General features: G+C 46.0%; 1 protein-coding gene across 1 annotated transcript; it reads right to left on the bottom strand.

The window, feature by feature from the left end:
• Positions 1–349: 349 nt before the first annotated feature.
• On the bottom strand, positions 350–18896 carry YWHAE (tyrosine 3-monooxygenase/tryptophan 5-monooxygenase activation protein epsilon; the record flags this gene model as incomplete). Its single annotated transcript, XM_079545345.1, has 6 exons — positions 350–402; positions 3687–3823; positions 4545–4751; positions 5432–5538; positions 9978–10177; positions 18833–18896. The coding sequence occupies 6 exons, from the start codon at positions 18894–18896 to the stop codon at positions 350–352; spliced, it is 768 nt and encodes a 255-aa protein (XP_079401471.1).
• Between the last annotated feature and the right edge of the window lie 475 nt (positions 18897–19371).

Below are 19371 nucleotides of genomic sequence, written 5' to 3'. Positions count from 1 at the left end.
TCCCCTACAAGTCTAACAGCCTCCAGGTGTCACATCCACTTCTAATGGCCATCACCACGGCTGGCAGGAGACAACACAGTAATGCTGAAAAGCCTTTATGCAGTCCTGTTAGTGTCTTAAAGAACCTAAAAGCTGGCACCAGTAAAATCCACAGAAATTCACTCTTGCCTTTAAGAACTTTTAAACTGTGTAAAAAAAAATAAAAATAAAGAAACCCAACAGGGCAGGAACCTAAATTCTGAGACCCAATGTAAAAGTCAGATTTGGTGGTTCTCAGAGTGACACTGAGGGTTTTTGTGGGGAGGGGGAAGGGTGGTCAGAGATGGGTTCTCTTGTTGGCCTTTGTGTCTCACTGGTTTTCATCTTCCACATCCTGCAGCGCTTCTTTATTCTGTTCTTCACCTATGGAAGCATTTAGAAGTAAGGAAGAAGTTAGCTTCTAAAAACGAGTCCTGAAGAAAGCCTTAACAAGCGCCTAAGATTAATACCTCCATGCAATTCCACACTCACTCACACTTGCATAAACGACACGCGCTCGTAACAGCCAGTTCTGGAGCAAAGCTTCCATGGGCGTTAAGCCTTGGAACCAACTGGTCACCCTTCATCCCGTAACTGCAGCGCCATGAGAACACGCTGTTATAAGGACAGACAAGGAACCAGCACCCTGAAAGCTGTGTGCCATCAGCCCTGTTGCTGAGCAGGAGATAAACAGCCAGGATGGAAACCATCAGAGCAGCTGTAGGTCCTTTAATCACAGAACGCCTTCCTACGGAACCTCATTTCTACTCTGGGGATCCCTAAGGACATCTCACCAACCAGTGACCACAAACTGTGCACCAAAAACACCAAAGAACGCCAGTATTTTTTCCTAAGCCCACTCAGCCTCAGCAACTGCAACTGACTGCGGTCCAGTTTACAGAATGGCACCAGTGACAGGTGAACGCCCTTCCCTGCTGTAAAATCCAACATGACAAGAAATCCTGGGCTTGAGGTGATTAAGAATGCTTTGTGGAAATTCGTGTCCTATGGAAAAGCAGCCAGGTTTGGACCTCTCCAACCACGCTGCAACATGCAGTGCAATGGAAGCCCACCCTAAGGGCTCAGGCAGGAGGTGCATGCAATGCCTCCCGCACAGCCCTGCCACAGCAGGGAGAGGTTACCATACTGCAGCTGTGGCCACAGTGCATGCAACATTAGGCTAACTGACTGCAAACTGAACAAATGCTTTCTTCACAATGATCCTCAGCCAGGTGACACGGCACTCTCTTAAAAGGCACATAAACATGAACTGTCCAAAACATAATTTGCAATGAAAACCACTCAGATGAGACCAATGACTTTTAGTACATCATCCGAATGCCTGCTCAGAGCATATCCAGATCCACAGTTACCATCAGGCACAACGCAAGGCACACTTTGGGAGAGTGGCCTCCTGCTCTGGCAGAGGGGCTGGACTAAGATGATCTTTTGAGGTCCCTTCCAATCCCTGACACTCTCTCAACACAGGCTACGTGGCGTTCAACAACAAAATTTACATTTAGAACTACAAAAACAGGTTGTTCAAATGAAGAATGCCAAGGCCCTAAGCAAAGATGACGATTAGAAGATCTGAGCATGCTCTAGCCAATGCACTTAAGCAAATAGTCCTGTAACAGGCAATAGTGGAAGTACTTTTCATGCCTAAATATTCTTAATATTCCATCCAGGTACGCAGCTCAATTCCCAAACACTGGGGTTACGTTGGAACTTAGTTACACGTATCAGACCTGAGCTACAGGTCAGAGATCAGAACATCGCTCAGCCCTGGGATGGAGCCCAAGATACAAGCAGTTGTCAGCAGCAAAACAGTGACAGAGGCAAGCATGATTAGTGATCAGAGGAAAACTGAGGCTGCAAAGCTCATTGAGCCATGACAAGGACTTACAAAGTAGACTTTTTAGGAAAAGAACAGTTGGACTTTCCTTTAGGAATCTATACAGCAGGAAAGAAGGGGAGAATAGGAATCATATGAAGACGACATCACAAGCGTGGAAGTAAACTGAACAGCTCGTCTATGGCACGGGTAAACACGGTGCATGAGATAAAGAGGTGCAGCAGCTGAGCAGTGCTCCACTGCAGGACGTCACTGCAACCTGCACCACTGAACCCAAGGTGGGCAAAATGATCAAAAGGCTTTTTGGAAGTCACCACCACCCCTCAGGAAAGCAGTAACAGCGAGCACCTTTCTGAATGCCACCATTAACGTCTGCCTGTACTTAAAGGCTCCAGGCCACTCTGGGACACTGAGTTCTGGAAGAAACAGCTTCAAATGCACTCTGTGCATCCACTGCACGCTGTAAGAAAACACAGCTTGGCACCTCCATGTGTGCACATCACCCAAACACTGCATTCTTTGGGAACTTGAGCTGCAGAAGAGTTTTAAGCAGTTCTGCAGTATTTGCAGTTTTGTAATCAGTCCTGGAATGCACCATGAACAGTAACAACACGATTCTGAACTGCTTCAGAACAACAGAAACACTGGTTTTCTGTGCTACAGAGAAATCTGAACGTGGATTATGCAAAAGAGGTATGTGAAGAGCCTCTGCAAACAGTTGAATTTCTGTGGTATGAAATGAAATGTCACACAGCTCACATGCAGTTACTTCTGGAAGATGTTCCAATGCTATTACCTCACATCAGCCATCCAGCCTTGTGAGCTGTGCTGAAATTTCTTTCCCAGTGCCTCAGCACAGCAAGGAAGGCACCTAACAGCACTGCAGTGTTACAGCAGTGTCTCTGCTCATCCACCTACAGTAGGTGGAAGCCCAAAGAAAATGGGGTAACATTTTAACTGCAGCATCCACATGGTAACATGCAGGAAGTCTGCAATGCTACAGCTGTTTTCAGAGGGATACAGCACTGGACAGAGAAGCCCTGTGACTACCACCATGGTACAAGTAATGTCTTAAATAAGCATCCTACGGTTTTATTTAGGATCTGAAGTCAAGCTGCAATGTTGTTTCAGACCTCTGAGTATTTAAGTGTGCAACATGCTTCCAACAGGAACAGCTTTTTTGAAAACTTCTTCCCAGAACTTTTTTTTTTTTTTTAAACAAACAAACAAAAAGCACAAGTTCTCTCTCTTGATAAAGTTATGTTTCAACTGCCAGAAGTGGGACAAGGCAAACGATGCAATTTACACCTGGCACTGTATGCCAGAGTCTAAGAGAAAAAAGCCTCCTTAGGACACCAAGTAACTGCCAGATGTCAGTCAGCAGCGCTCCCTGCCCCATGCTGGGGACACTCAGTCTCTGCTCTGGCAATGCCCTCTGTGGAGGCACAAGCCTAACATCTGCTGGCAGTACTTCAAGAAGGAAAAGCTTTTCAAACATCCAAATATCAGAAGTGACCTGAGAAGGAACCAGACCACTCACAGTACTTCCTCCTGCACTGGAAATTCATATCTGGTTGAAAGGGGAACTGGAAGACGAACGTGACAAGCCACTAACGAAACAGACTAATTAAGCCACTGCTTTTAAAATAACCACTGATGTTTACAACATCACTTATCTCACACCTTTAAGCGTGAAGCTGAAAGAGTTTCCTTGTCAGTGTTTTTACTGCTGCCATTCATGATGTAAATATTTTCTAAATGTTTTCTGGGCAGGAATGAGGAGACGCAGGAGTTCAGAGCTGAGCTCACTTACCATCACCCTGCATGTCTGAAGTCCATAGTGTCAGGTTATCACGTAACAACTGCATGATAAGTGTAGAGTCCTTATAGCTTTCTTCACTCAGCGTATCCAGTTCTGCAATAGCATCATCAAAAGCTGCTTTCGCCAACCTGTAAGCACAGAATAAATCCAGTTTAACATCAACTAAGAAAGGGAATTCAGAAGCCTACACACCGAGCCCATTACTCAGAGCACCCATCTTCTAGTTGGCTGTATGACAACCACAGCCTCTATGACTTCTTTTTTCTTCAAAACTGACTACTTTGCGTGCCTAAGAACAGTTCTGACTCAATCTATGTTTCCTTAAACATTACTACACCCTGCAGTGCTGCTGTTCGCTAAAAGCTTTAAGAAAGTATTTACCTAACCTGCAACAACAGGTCTGAAATACTCCATTTTGCTCTGTTCCTCATTTTTATGCCCATGCAAACTAAATCCCTAAAGATAGATGAGATCATAATTCTGTAGATGTCACTCATTTGTGTGACCACGACCTCTCCTACGTTGTGTAAGACTTGTTGAGGAGCCAGCAGCAAGAGTCAAGTTCAGTTACACTTCTTGAGGATAAGGACGTGCACAGAGTTAACGTGCAAGCTGTCAAGCTGCCGCTGGTTCACTGATCCAAAGTTAATGCCGTTCTGCTTCCCCAATAATCTACTCTCAGATAAACAAATGCAAATGAGCTGAAAAGGAAAAGCTGAAAGCCTTAACCTCAAACAAAGCAAGAAAAAAGCCAGCCCAGTGTTTGAGTTGAATGACATTACACCCAACTGGGAATCACATTCAGCTTGTTGAGCATTCACAGAAAATCCCCCCCATCTTCTCAGTCACCTGCAGGCACGATCAGGAGAATTAAGAATTTCATAGTAGAATACAGAGAAGTTGAGGGCAAGTCCTAGGCGGATAGGATGTGTTGGTGGGAGTTCTGTCATTGCAATATCACTAGCAGCCTTGTAAGCCACCAAGCTGTTCTCTGCAGCCTCCTTCCTGTCATTTCCTGTGGCAAACTCAGCCAGATACCTATGGTAATCCCCCTTCCTGAAAGCAAGAACAGAACAAACGAGAACTCGTTAGTCTTTACTTCCACACCAGCCACAAAAACTGCTTAGTTCCAAAATCTATGTCATACATTTACACGGTAAGGGATGTTACTGCTGAATTACTGTCCAGACCTCAGGGCCTCGTTGAGTTTCAAGCCGAGGTTTGAGCAGGAAAAAAATATCTGCATTTAATTTCTGTTGCACTGGCACAGAAGTCACAGTACTGTTCTCCCCATGACCCCCCTGTGCAGCTGTACAACTGCACCTCAACTAATAGCGAGGTTCTGTTAAACCTGCAGCAACAGGGATACCTCAAATAGAGGGGATCATTTAAAGACACTTCAAGATTGGACGATCACAGCTCATACAAGGAAGCACTACAGCAGAGATGAGATCCTGTATTACCTCAGAGAAAATGGTTAGTGCACTTCAAATCTGCACAACAGCTCCTGAAAGGCTCTGAGCATCTTGTTCTGAACTGGCCTAAAGCTCCTGTCTGCCACCAACACCCCAAAAGCAGACAAAAAGGGATATTCATTACACACAACTGAACTGCCCTCTTCCAGGAAGAAATTACCATCCTCCACTGTGCAGAAAAACAACCATTTGTAGCCACTGTACTCTTGTTATCTATTCCAGCTCCAACATGCAGCCCTCGCCTCGCATGGCAACACTTACATTTTGTAATAGAAAACCTTGGACTCGCCAGTGTTAGCTGCTGGAATGAGGTGTTTGTCCAGTACATCCAGAATGTCACAACAGATTAACTTCAGTTCAGTCTCAACCTAAAAAGAAAAATAACCACAACGAGGCAAGGTCAGCACTGAGACTGAAAGGCTGTTCCAAAAACAATATCAAACAGGTGACAGAAATCCAAGGAGGGGGAAAACAAGAAACAGAATAAAAGATTCAGCTGTCCACAGGTACATTAAACAAAAACAGCACGGGGCAATTAGCTGGGACACAGAGGCAAGCACTGATGGATGATGAAATGCATAACTGAGTAACAGAATTACACATTCCCTGGAAAACATCTTGCTGGACAGTTGCATTACGTCTGTCTCAGCATATCGTTCCTCACTGCAAGACTTGCACAACCAGTGCCTCACAGTTTTGAGCCTGGAAGGCTGCCCTGAGGTGGTAACGGTGAAGGGGAACAATTTGAATGCTCAACTCCATCTCATCCTTGGGGTTAAGCTACACATTCACAACAGGTTGTCACTGCCCACCTGGGACACACAGTCTAACAGAGAGCCTACAACAAAAACCTGTAATAACAGATCAAAAATGTCAGACAGAAGAAACAAGTCCAGAAAAAATACAAACTTCAGGAGCAGGTGATAAAACAAGCAAAGAACAGCAAAAACCATAAGCACTAACAGCAAGGTCAGCAACAAAGGAAAACCAATAAAGTCTTATATGAGGACTTTAACAGCCACAGATGGAAACGGCCACATCACTTCTTCTTCCTGATTTAGAATATAAAGCAAGGGTTACAAGGCTGGTTTCTACCATAGGAAGTGTCACACCTGAAAGCAAAGAAATGAAGCACCTTCAAGAAAAACAACCTAAAAACTGTCTTGGCACATCAGCATTGCCCACAACAGATTTGTTCCAAGCATTCCTTGTTACTCGCAGTAGGAGGGGTTGGCAAAGTGCACAGCAACCCACCGCTGCTCTCTCACAATTCAGCACTAACTTGCACAGTAACAGCTAGAGACAACTTTGGCTCAAGCCACTGTTAGGTTCCGTAAAGCAGAGGCTTTCAAGGGAAGGCATCACCATCAGCTTCAATGAGCTGCCCCAGGAGCTGCCCATCTCACACCACAGGCAGCCACTGCCCTTCTCAGCCCTCCACCATGCAGCCTTCTCTCACACAGCGATGCTCTCACCATGCAGCACCACTGCAGAGCTCATCACGGTCTGTACCCACATCTACCCTCAAGAGCTGCTATGCTGCAGATCTAAAAGCAGTTAAACTGGCACATTCCAACTTGTACCAAGTTACAGACATGGAAAAGCTCCTTTAGGTAAATTCATCTGCAGCAGATGTCTGTGTAAACAATGTCGGGATGCCCCAACACTCAAGGGGAGAGTTAACTGCTATTCTTAGTTACGTGACAAATGCTTAAGGAAGTTGCTGAAATATGGTCACTTGAAGTATCTACTTCATATATTCTTGTGCTACAAAAGCTATAAAACCTTTGCCAGCAGTCAGTTCCTGCAAACTTCTTTCCTCTTGATCCTCTTTCTCAATGACTTCTTTTGCAGAGATCTTCAGCAAAACTGCAAAGAATAAATCAGTTTCTGATCTTCTTTTGTTAAACCACACATGTACAAAGTTCCATTTCATCTCAGACCTTTTTCAGCTGTGTTTCAAGGATCACTCACATGAGTTACCAGAGATCAGCTGCTGACCAGCACACTGAGTTAAGAACAATAAACAAACCTCCCACCCCACCCCACAGCCCACTCCCCTCTCCCCAAATCCTAAGAGATCTTTTATAAAAAGGATCTTCACTCAGACTGGATCACTGAGCTTTGCAAAGCCAGCACAGGAGCCCACACTACGCCTGTTCAGAGCACTCGGAACAGGCAGTTTTACAGCTCAAAACACAACACGCAGAACTACAGGCTCTGACTGGCAAGGAGAGATGGCTCATCCCAGTAGGTGTGCAGTGGTCCCTACTGTGCCTCCCTTTAATAGCAGCGCTGGTTTAAGCAGATTTCAGATTGTGTTCTCAGCTCTGCAGGTACAGAGCCCTGTAAACCACCTGGCAACTGCAACAAAGAAACTTACTGGAAACACCAGGAGGTCAGGGCCTGCTCTAATTCCTTGCCCTAGTTCAGTATTTAGCCCACAGAAGAGCTGTGCCTCATAACTGGGATGCACCATGAAACCAGTGCAGTAGGCAGCAGCTGCTGAAACCTGTGAGCTGCCTTCCTCCTCGTGCCCCTGAAAAACAAAGAGCACATCAACACACAGCCTAACATGCAGGCTATGTATGAAGAGGCGAAGGCAGCCCTGCAGCTTCCCCAAAACACAGCCCAGCTTGCTAAACACAAGCACTAAAACACACGTAAATACAGACCTTAAGGGGGAGGGGAACACTTGGCCTATGCTATTAGTGAAGGGATTTGGTCTTAGAGCGAGGATGTGAGCTGCACCGTCTGCAAACACACGCTGCTTCATCCGCTCAAGGACAAGCTAAGAAAGCCTGTGTTCTCATCCACAGAGATGCAATGGAGCCAGGAGCTCCACTTCTGCACATCCACGTGGCCACACGCCCAAAATAAAGCAGGAATCACATAGGCAGCATTTTTTCCACATGGCTACGATGCGTTCTGCTACATCTGTCTTAACATCTCACACCATCACCCCTTGAGATGCTTCCCAAGTCATACTGGCTCGTAACTTAACGTCTATGGAGTCTGAACACAACCAAGAACTGTTAAATTATAACAAACACCAACACAGAAAAGAAACGTCCATTACTTGCACACAAACTACATCTTTTATTTCAACTCAAGCAGCCATTTCTGGCTGTGCCAGCCCACCTCTGGGTCTGGTCACAGGGGAGGATTTCTCCACCGGTGCTCCTGTCCACTCCCCAGTACTTTAAGCTTGGCCTGCTGGTCCCCCAAAAAAGCACTTTTTTTCTCCCCCTTCTTCTTCCTCGAAGTCTTGCAAGCACAGGAAGGATCTCTTAACAACATTCAATTTAAAATGAGAAATGAAGTAACAGTATGTATTTGTTGACATGACAGGTAGTAAGCAAGATAACCCCAACTCTCCAGACCTCACCTGCTCCCCCAAGCACTGAGTATGACAGCGGGGCAGTTCTGCAGCTCTCATGCTCTCAGCAGCGAAAGAGAGAAGCTGCACCCAAAACTTTGCATATATTCTTTAGGCCCTTATTGCTCAAATTCTGTCTTGACCAACCCATTAATGCTCTCCACATACCAGGTAAGTCTTCCCGTAACTACAAACAGGACTTCAGCTACAGCCAACAGCACAGCCTCCAGGGGCACCCTGGCCAGGCAGGCAGACACATCTGCTCTTTCTTCAGCATGGAAATGTACTCCCGTGCTCCCCACTGCATTCTTCCACCTAAAGCCTACAGCACCCAGAAGGACCTGTGATGGCTCTTCCTTGAAAAATTTAGCAGATGGAAGTACTGTTGCACAGCAGTGCACTCTGTGTGGCCCGTACATTTATCTCAATGCACTACTTCAAGGACTGCATGCATTTCTTGCTCGCCAGTCTGCTCCGCACAGCACTTGCTTGCTTTAAATAGAAATGCAGAACAATGTATTCTACAGACATCCAGAGACAATGAAAAGTCTTCTCACTATTAAAGGATCTCTGAAAAGATAATAAACTGCCCACAAAATGTTAAGCAAAGGAAAAAAAAAACACCACCAAAACACCACAACTTGAAAGCATGAAGTTTAAAACAAATGATACTGCCTTAATTTATATGCTCTGCTAGGAAGACTTTAGATACCCATCAAAAAATGGTATTTGGGACTGTATGTAACTGGCAGAGCTTCACCCCATCAGCACGCCAGTATAAAATTAGAAACTCAGAACTTGAACAATTCCATGGAGCAAACAAATGCTATGAGTCAAAAGAAAGCAGTCCAGAGCCATTCTTCAGAAGAGAGTTCCAAGCCAACATCGTTTCCACTGACAGTGTATGAATCAGTGCCAGGTGGTTAAAAGAGACACTCCACTGTTTCTCTGCAAGTGAAGATGGGAGCCGTGGAGGCACTGATCCTGCAGGGATGGATCTGAAGGCTCTGCAGAAACGCGTCGGATTTCATTTCTATAGGAGAACGTCTGCTCCACATTAAAGCATCACTTAAGGAGGCCAGGGTGGGGGCAGGAACAGCTCCCTGTTCTAACAGCCGAGCGTTTCATTAGCCCTCACTGATGAAAGGCTAAGCTCGCTCCAAGTTCTCCATTTTAGGTAAAGCTGCACAGGCTGACTAGACTCACCATTCAGTTATTTCCATCTATTCTTCCCCCCTTTCTGAAGGAAGAAAATAGCAAGGCCCTACAGCTCACTACACATCCAAGTTTCACAGTTGAGATGACCACAATATCTTAATACTCCCTGTTCCTACAAACATGGGAGTGCTTAAACTTAAGGGTAACAAACCCAGAGTCCAGATTTTTTCTAGCTCAACGGCACTGTGCTCCAGCTCCAACAAATCTTACCATTTGCCGATATTCCCGAATCATTTTTAATTTATCTTCTCCTCCTTTGTTTTCTTCTTTCTGTTCAATGCTGCTGATTATTCTCCAGGAAGCTCTTCTGGCTCCAATCACGTTTTTATACGCAACAGAAAGCAGGTTTCTCTCTTCCACTGTCAACTCCACATCCATTCCAGCCACTTTCTTCATTGATTCAACCATTTCTAGGATGAAAAGGTCACACAGTTATTCTCAACATTAAAACATCTTTCAAACCATTCAAGAGAAGCTGTGCATTAATGATAACTTGTCAAATTAGGCTCCCTCCTCCTTTCCTACAGTTACACCTTGCTTTTAGAGAGGAATGCTCCAAACAAAGCAGTGAGCACCTACACAAAGGAACTGCCTGACACTCTTTGAAGTGCATTTGACAGGGGCACCCAAAACATTCCTTAAAGACAGTTTGAGACACAAACAAAACCAGCTTAGCAGAAGGATCCCATGGAAGCAAAGCAGCAAGAATGCTGCCATTAGGGAAGCAAGTCGAAGTTCCAAGTGGAAACCACCAGAAGAAAAATTAACTGCTTGGAGAAGTGACAAAAGAGCCCTCCTGAGGATAAGCAGAGCAGCACCACCTAGCCATGCCACACAACTGTTTGCACTGGAAAAATAACGCTGAATGTAACTTGTATTTATAGCTTAAACCATTTAGAAAAGACTTCCAAACCTCAGGTGAAAAAAATGATTCCTAAATACAGCTTTTCTATATCCAAATGAAAGTAAAAGCCTGAACTACTTAAGGAAGGCTTTAATCCTTTCATTACCTCATCACATTATGATTTCCTATGACACAACAGAAAAATAAAGGCTGAAATTATTACCTGTGAGCTGAGAGCCTGGTCTGAGCACCCAGAAGCCCTACGTTATCTCCTGCCAAAGAGTGCTTCAGCTCATTCAACCTTTACTTTTCAGCTTCTAGAGCAGATGAGAATCCCACACACAGGAAAGCCACTAATGAGACCAAGCCCCCAGCAGCACCCTAAGCCTACCTACATCACATCCTCATCCTCCTGCACCCCCAAACATCCACGTGTTCTGCAGTAAGTAAGAAGCAGCAAGTGAATCCGAACTGTCATTCCCTCTTCCCATCAGGTGCCAAAACTCATCACCTTTGCAGGCAGAAGCCATTTCAGTAATAGAACTCTAGCCTCAATTTTCTCCCTTGCAGGAATGCTGTTATCAGTCTCCAGCAGGTTGCCATATATGCAGGACAATTTAATAGCAGCTCTGTTCTCATCAGGAGAAAAAACAGCCCTACCTCTAGCAGTACATTCTGCTGCTCCAGCTCCTGAAGTGACAAAAAGTGATGCTTTCAAAAAGTCATCCTAAACCACTCTTTAAATCCAGTTAACATAAGCACACAGTCTCGTAATTTAAACTAGCCACGTTCAAAGCAGTACTGCACAGTTACAGCAAGCAACTTAAACAGCGGATGCTCTAGGATTTATTTCCTAAAGGATGACCCTGCCATCTACTCAAATCACTTGAAAACTTCGATTTTTTCCTTAAACTATGAGTTATGTGCTCAGATTTTGATGCTCCTTATGCAGCACAGGTACATTCAAGGCAGTCTGCCTGCCACAGCGTTTGCTCTTGTGAAGGACGACGAACACAAATGAAGACTTGCAGTCCCTGCTAGTTGGTACCTCTGCCAAGCTCCAGCAAGAACCATACGGCTTGTAGTTTAGCTTAATGTTTAACTGCCCTCAGATAAGAAAAGTAATTGAAATAGTACTGCAGCTTCAGCTTGAGAGATTAACCTGTGAATGTAGCTGTGACTGCAGCCATGAACGCACAGCCCTCCTTTCACTCGTTAGTCACAGGAGTTCATGAGCTGAAGAAATATCCTCTAGAAAGTAAGTGCAGACCACAGAGGAGGTGGAGATGCTGGGCTCTTCATCTTCCATGCTCACTTCCAGGCATCCACCATCAGTGTGAAGATCTTTGTTCTGATGGAAATGACCACTACCCTTTAGCCAAACATGCAGTGTCGAAAGCCCTGCATCTCTTTATACATTAGGGTGATGTATGCAGGTAATTAGCTGCTCCAGAAACATGGAGGTGAGAAACACGTACAGCAAGTTTCTGGGCTCTTACATCCTTGAAAAATGGAAGAGCACACCTGTACATTCACCAATTGGGAAAAAAAAACAGCCTTATTCTAGACCAAGAAATATTCTATACAAAGACATGGCCACAAGCAGAACAAGTATTTTGTATTCTAGGTGCAGCTTCAGCTGTCTGGAAGATCCTACGCAGAGATGAAAAGCTTGGAGACGGTTCATGACAAAGAACAAGTCTCAGATTACATCTCAGTAAGAAGGATTATGGCAGCAATGACAACTCACTGCACATCCCATCTGAAGATGTTAATGCTGCATTAGAGAAGTAGCAGCGTTACATGGATTCCAAAAGAGCTTGTAATTAAGCCTCGTGGCTGTCACCATATTATACCACTGTCACATCGTGCCACAATCAGAGCAGGAAACCCCCAAAGTACAAATTGAGAGGGCAGGAGAATATTCTGGAGATCTACAGACTTCTGTCCTTCCTCAGGCCTCTGCCATGGGCTGTTTTTGAAAAGTATTACAAGAAACGAACATTTCTGACTAAGCAGGTAATTCCATTTACATATTTTATGGGGGAAAAAAAGCATTTCAGAGAGACACAACACTGCCTATGCCTCCACAGCACAGCACACCAAATCAACGTGGGCACTGTTAGTCATCTGTCCCTAACACTGCCAGGACCACGGCTGCACTGATGCGCTGACTGACCTGCAGCCACATGGAGGACACACAGGGATGCAGCCACAGCCTGTGCAGCACCAAGAAATAGGGCAGAGGCTGCCACACCGAGGGCTACTACCTACAGGAGGGTGTGTGCCATGGGGCTGGGCCTTCTGTTTTAGAGAGGAGGAAGATTACAGCTTTAAGTCCCGAAATACAGAGTTTGGCGTGCCTGTAAATCACAATGAAGCTTTCTAAATCCCTTAAGCAGAACTACAGTTTTTCTACCTTTTCCAATAGGTAGAGGAACAGCCAAAACTGAAGTTTTAAATGCTGAAGGTGTATCCATTTCTTTAAAAATAAGTATATATATATAGTCAAATTAATTGATCTAAAACACAGTGCCTTGAAAGCACAACCATGGAACAAGAACAATACAATGCAGTAGTGTACTATGGGAGGACTGCAATCCATCACAAAGCAGAGAAGCCTCCAGAACAGACAACCCTTGTGGAAGAAATAAAGCCATTTGCTTTAAATGCTAATGGACCCACACAAAGCCACAACGTTAATTTAGTGTGCACTAAAAAGTAATGGGGGAAGTTTAGAAGAGTTAAGAAGCACAGCACTGATAGCCATCTATTAGGGCACAAGTGATGAGGAAACATACAGAACAAAAGAGCGAACATCTCTTTATCAGGGGGGAAAAATAAAGAGACACTCCAAGTATTTTCTGTTCCTCAAACTCCAGAAGTCCCAACAATTCAGGAACTGGAGCATCCTTGTGTAAAGAATAGAAGAAGGCAACACGCTGCACATTTTCTGGAAGAATTACAAGCTTTTCCAAACAGAATCCAACATTTAACAGCAGACCTTAGGAAGGAGCAGCACTGTGCATCAAACAACACCAGAACAAACCCGACAGCATTATCATCTATGCTACTCAGACTGAAAATGCAAGCCTAGGTCAGTAATTAACACAAGTGGCAACAGAAACCACTTGGCCTGAGCTATGGCTGATGGGTGAAGACAATGTCTCTTAGCTCACCTGTGTTCACCACAACCAGTATTTGCAGTACTGGTAAAGGCATGACCCAAACACAGCCACCAACACACCAGAAGGACCCAGAATGCAGCACCTGATCCTCAACTCATGCATGTTCTCTAAGATTTCAGCAGCAGAAGGAAGAAGGCTTTTAAGAAACGTGCCAGCAGATATTAAAGGAGAACTGCTATTAACATAACACTTCCAAGTGCTCAAGAGCAATTATTTCATCAAAAAAAAAAAAAAATGAGTGGATCATAAATGCTATATTGAAGAGCATGGCTTTCTGTAAGTGCACACAATGCCCCACAGATCTACTCTGCTGCTCTGAGCAAGTCACACCCATGGACAAGGAGGACACGAGGGATTCAATCTACCTAGATTTCCTCGAGGCATTTGCCAGGGCCCCTCACCGAGGTTCTTTAACGAACTCTACTGCTATCAGATAAAGATCAGATCCTCCCATGGACAACACTTGGCTGAAAGAGAGCAAACGGCATGAATACAGGCTCAGTGCTCAGAGCAGAGTAAGATCACCAGTGGAACCACACAGTGATCACTGCTAGCAAGTATGCTAGCATTTGTAAGTGGATCCAGAAAAAAAGAATGTTCAGTACTAATTTAATAGTCACAGCAAATTGCTAAGAGCAATAAAGACCAGAGACAAGGAGAAATAATGGCACATGTTTTCCCTATTAAGTGATGGGTAACCATGAGAACTACAGCCTATAGATTCCATTCTTTCCAGACGTGCAGCCCTCTGATCCATTTGATATCAGCAGGCACCATCCTCCTCACTGCAGTGATCAGCTCCAAATCCAAGGCAACAGAAACTAAGATTTTAACTGCCTGTGCATCCCAGACAACTCCAACATTTGACTGTATGACTCTGCACCACACAGTTCTACAAAGCATTTGTAACTACTTTAATGCTCTTGAAGATATACATGATCTAGGCCAAATAATCCAAGTTACAATGGCATTTTCTGCACAATCAATCCCATAGACTACCAACACAATTTCTAAGTCATTTCTACATCTTCAAGTTGGGAAGATGTGTTTTCCTAGAACAAAGAGGACTACTAACAAGAGTCAGTTTGAAAGCAGACACAGGCAAACACAAGGGCTGAGTCTCATCACACATTTCAGTTTGACTGAGATCTGCTACTACAGAGTCTCCTTACACAAGGACTTGAGTGAGTTAGTGGGCACTAACCCAGTATGTGGCCTCCCTGCAGAGCACCAAGCCGTCTAAGTTTGGATGCTCAACACTTCTGGTATCTCAGAAGCTTCAGGAAGGAAATTATGGAGGGTCCTCTCACAGAACTCTGCTGGGAGAGGTGAATTACACCCCTTAGACACATGTACATTATTTACCTGAAAGAGGACCACTGCACACTGAAAATAATGAACAACTTAATCATTAATCTGTGTCAGAAATGAGAACTTGATTCTTCATCAAGCTGTAACTGCAAGTCCTGCTACCATGAGCCAACTCATACTACAGCATGTTCAGATCTTGGATTCAGTGTACTGCAGCATACCTCACTGCCTTCAGAGTGAAGGCTTGCTTTTCTGGCAGTGAGTTAATAGCAACATGGGAGTTACATGTTGACTTGCTGTGCTGGGAATCAGAAGAGCTGCCAATTATCTTCTTCCCAGCTGTAAACTGACCTGTTATCCTCACCTACTTCACCCTGGGTAAATTTCAAATCACGTATTTCAAGATCTGTGGCACAAAACTGCTAGCAGGACTGAAGCACCCACAGTGTTCACCCAGAGCTTACCTTCTATCCTAGCATGCTTCTCAACTGATGAGAAGAAAGGTGCTACCTAGCTTCTGCAACGGAGAGTTAGTTTTGACATTCAGCAGTCCGTGAGAACGCAGATACATACAATCTCTTGATGTAAGAAAGTAAAACGTTAGTAAGGTGATTTCATAAACCAACGCAGTTTTATCTACTCCAGCTGTTCCCCAGAAAAGACATTTCATACATATATTATACTATTGATAACAGTCTTTGAAGGAACTCAGAGGGTTTTCACACAGAGTGGTGACACACTGGAACAGGCTGCCCAAGGAGGTGGTGGATGCCCTGTCCCTGGAGGCACTCAAGGCAACGTGGCTCTGGGAGCCCGGTCTGCTAGTTGGCAATGCTGCACATAGCAGGGGGTGAAACCAGATGATCACTGTGGTCCTTTTCAACCCAGCCCATTTTATGATTCTGTGAACTGCAGGTAAGCGTGATTTTTTTTCCTGAAGTATGATTTGTCACAAAGCTTACTCTAACACAAGTAAGCTTCCTGGCATTTTGTGGTCTGTCATGACATGCCTAAGCAGATCTGTAAAGATAGTCAGACACCCAGATCTCTCACTATCTCTAGAGATCACAGCTTAAGCGTTATTTACACTGCAAAAGCACCCAAGAAAGATGTCCTCTTAATCTGGGCCAATGTACCCAAGGGCTGTGCAGACACAGGACTAGATTCCCAACAACTCGCAGGCACAGCTTGCAAGCTTCAGAACTTAAGTGGGTCATGTAACTAAAAAAAACCAAAAAACTTGTTAGATGCCTACCTTAGGAGCTGCCTTAAATGCCATGGATCATGGCTGTTCTAAGCACACAGCATGCTGAGTCTCAATGAGAAAGATGGGGCAGAACGTAATGCTATCCTAACATTAAACATTAAAAATTGTCATTTTACATTCATATTCAGGTTGCAGAACAGGTTTCTATTCCAGCATATTTGTAGCCAGTACTTACCATCAGTAGCATCTGAAAGTTATTAACTGTTACCTCACCATCACGTATCTCAAAGACAAAGCTAAAGAACAAAACTAAGCATCACTTCACATCCCCACAGTTTCATTCACAGTGAGCAGCCTCAGCAGGAATGCAGTATTTCATATAAATGAGAACAAAATATACTTTTCATTTTTTAATTGGTTCCAACTGAACAAGAACACGGAATTAGATGCTAAACCTGCACCTACAGTACCTATTTTTCACGGCCAGGGACGTGAGAAAGGAGGACACCTTTAAGAGAATTAAGGGATGCGCCTTAAATCTGTTGACTCAACTCGATGCCAACAAATTCTGCAAGTCTAAAACCCCCAATATTGCTTTAAAGATAAGAACACTAAACTTATCATCACCTCCTCGGTGATAATGTTCTCGTTGCCATTCAGAAGCCACAAGCCTCTGAATTCTGATCTAGCCAACTCATTCTGCAAACATCCATGGGAGCATTGGGATGGAAAGCCCACTGACAGAAATGCCACACAAAGGCAATCTCTATCAACCCTTTCTTTTTCATCGAGAAATCAGGCTGTGTTGTAGATTACTATGATGGGGTGGGATCTGATTACTTTCCAAAGAAGTGATTTACCATTTATCTAGGAAAGCATCAGACAGTTACACCTCAAAAGCTCCCAAAGATGATTAACCCCCCAGACAGCTGGTTTGGGGTTCCAATCAAACCACAGCCAGTGCTCAGTGCTGCACTGACACTCACCTGTACCAGGTGGACAAACCTTCCCCCACCCCACACACAAACACTCAACTCCAGCAATACTGCTTTGTGGTCTTTGTGGAAGATGGCAGCAGGGAGAACAATGCACCTTCCCATCCCACACTGCTAAGGAGACAAAAAAAAACAAACACACCCCAAATCTACAACCCCCTCCTCAACCACTTGTACCCATAGATGTTGCTCTCCTATTATGAGCTGCATCTTACTTGGAGAGGTGGACCTCAGTCACCCCACAATACCAGGTTTGGGGGGCATTTTTTCCCTTTAAGCCCCTACATTAACAATGAGTAGACTATTTGGCTGCTGTCACCCAGTGGGATTCTTATCCCTACCCTACTTCCTACCAGAACATTCACTGCAGATGGTCTTAATTACTCCTTCCTTCATTTGAGGTTCTGTTTTCCTCCCCAAAATGTGTATTTCTCAGATGTTTTGGAATCACATTATCAGAAGGTTTCTAAGCAATCTCTGAGAACAAAGCCTAATTCTCACCAGCTGACTCCTCTGCTCTGTGAAAATCGTGACCAACTCAAGGATCCACAGCATCTCCCTACTTCTAAATGAAACGTAACTGTACTCACACCCTATACACACACTTGTGTTTCTTCCACTTGAAATGCATAAACACGGGTCTGAGGGCAGAAGGAACAATCCCAGATGATTAACACCACCGAGAAAATTAAAGGCCCTTTTTGCTATAGGCAAGAAAAGCACCTTGAAGGGAACACTCACACGGCAGACATTTTGGGGGCAAGAAACACCATCCGGGGCTGCCAGCTCCTTCCCACCGCCCTTTTTTTCCCCTGCTACGAAGGGATCGGGCATGGAGCTCATGAAATTGTTCATAAGGTGAACAAGGGGGAAAAAACAGAAAAAAAAAAGACAAAGCGGCAATGTAAAACGGTCTGTAATGATTTCCAGCACGTAACGCGAGCATGTGCTCTTCCTTTAGGTAATGCCGGGCAGCGCTGCAGGGTGAGAGCTGTCCCTCTACGGGCTCCAACGGAAAGCGAAGGGAGAGAAAGAGAAGCGCCATCCCGCTCCCTCGGGCCCCTCCGGCATCGCCTCCCGAGGGCCGGCGCGGGGCGTTGTCTGCGGCGAACCAACCTCGGCCCCACAGCGCCGAGCTCCACGGGGCCGGAGGGCGGCACGGCCCCGCACCACAGGTGAGCCGCCCGCCGCCGCCGCCCGCAGGATGAGGGGTCTCTTTGTCGGACCCCCGAGGCGGGGGCGGCTCCCCTTCCCCCCCGGGACTCGCCCTTCGCGGCCGCCATTTTATTCCCGGCTTCTGCCGCCACCGCCCCCCGAAGCGGGCCACGCCCAGGCCGCAGCCGCCCGCTCGTTCGGGGCCCCCCATCCCCGGCTCCGCAGCCCTCGGGGCGCTCCCCGTCGCCATTTTGTCGGCGCCCCCCTCCTCCGCCCCTGCCCCCCCGCCCCCGCCCAGCCGCCATTTTGTGGCCGCTCCCTCCCTCTCCCCTTGGCCTTGCACGGCCTTCCCAGCCGGCGCTCACCATCGTAGCGCTCGGCCTGCTCGGCCAACTTAGCCTGATAGACGAGGTCCTCCCGATCGTCCATGTCCTGCAGGCGGAGCGGCGTCGGGGAGCGTACGGGGCGGATGGAAGCCGATGGGGTCTGGGGGGCTCAGCGGCTACCAGCTCGCTGCTCTCCGGGCAAATATGGCGGCAGCACCGCCTCCCGCTGCATCCGGGCACTTCCACAACCGCGCGCATGCGCCCTCCGGCTTCCCATGGCAACGGCGGCTCCTTAGCAACGGGCGGGAGGCGGCGGGGCCGGGGTTGGGAGCGCGGCCATTTGCTCCTGAGCGGCGGCCGTGGGACGGCGGCCGGGAGGTGCGGAGCAGCTGGGGCTGAGGGGCTGGCAGGGAGCCCTGCTCGCGTGAGGGAGAGCCGGGAGCAACGGCCGGGTGCGTGTGTGTGTGTGTTCTGATGTGTTCTGGGTATAAGAATGCCCAGAAACGGTCTGTTCCCACCTTTTGGAGCCCAACTATTGTTCAGTTCTCAGAATTATTTGATCAGAATTCCATACAGGA

Source organism: Tetrao urogallus (assembly GCF_951394365.1).
Source record: "Tetrao urogallus genome assembly, chromosome: 20".
NCBI lineage: Eukaryota > Metazoa > Chordata > Aves > Galliformes > Phasianidae > Tetrao > Tetrao urogallus.
This window is presented reverse-complemented; position numbering and strand designations above follow the sequence as displayed.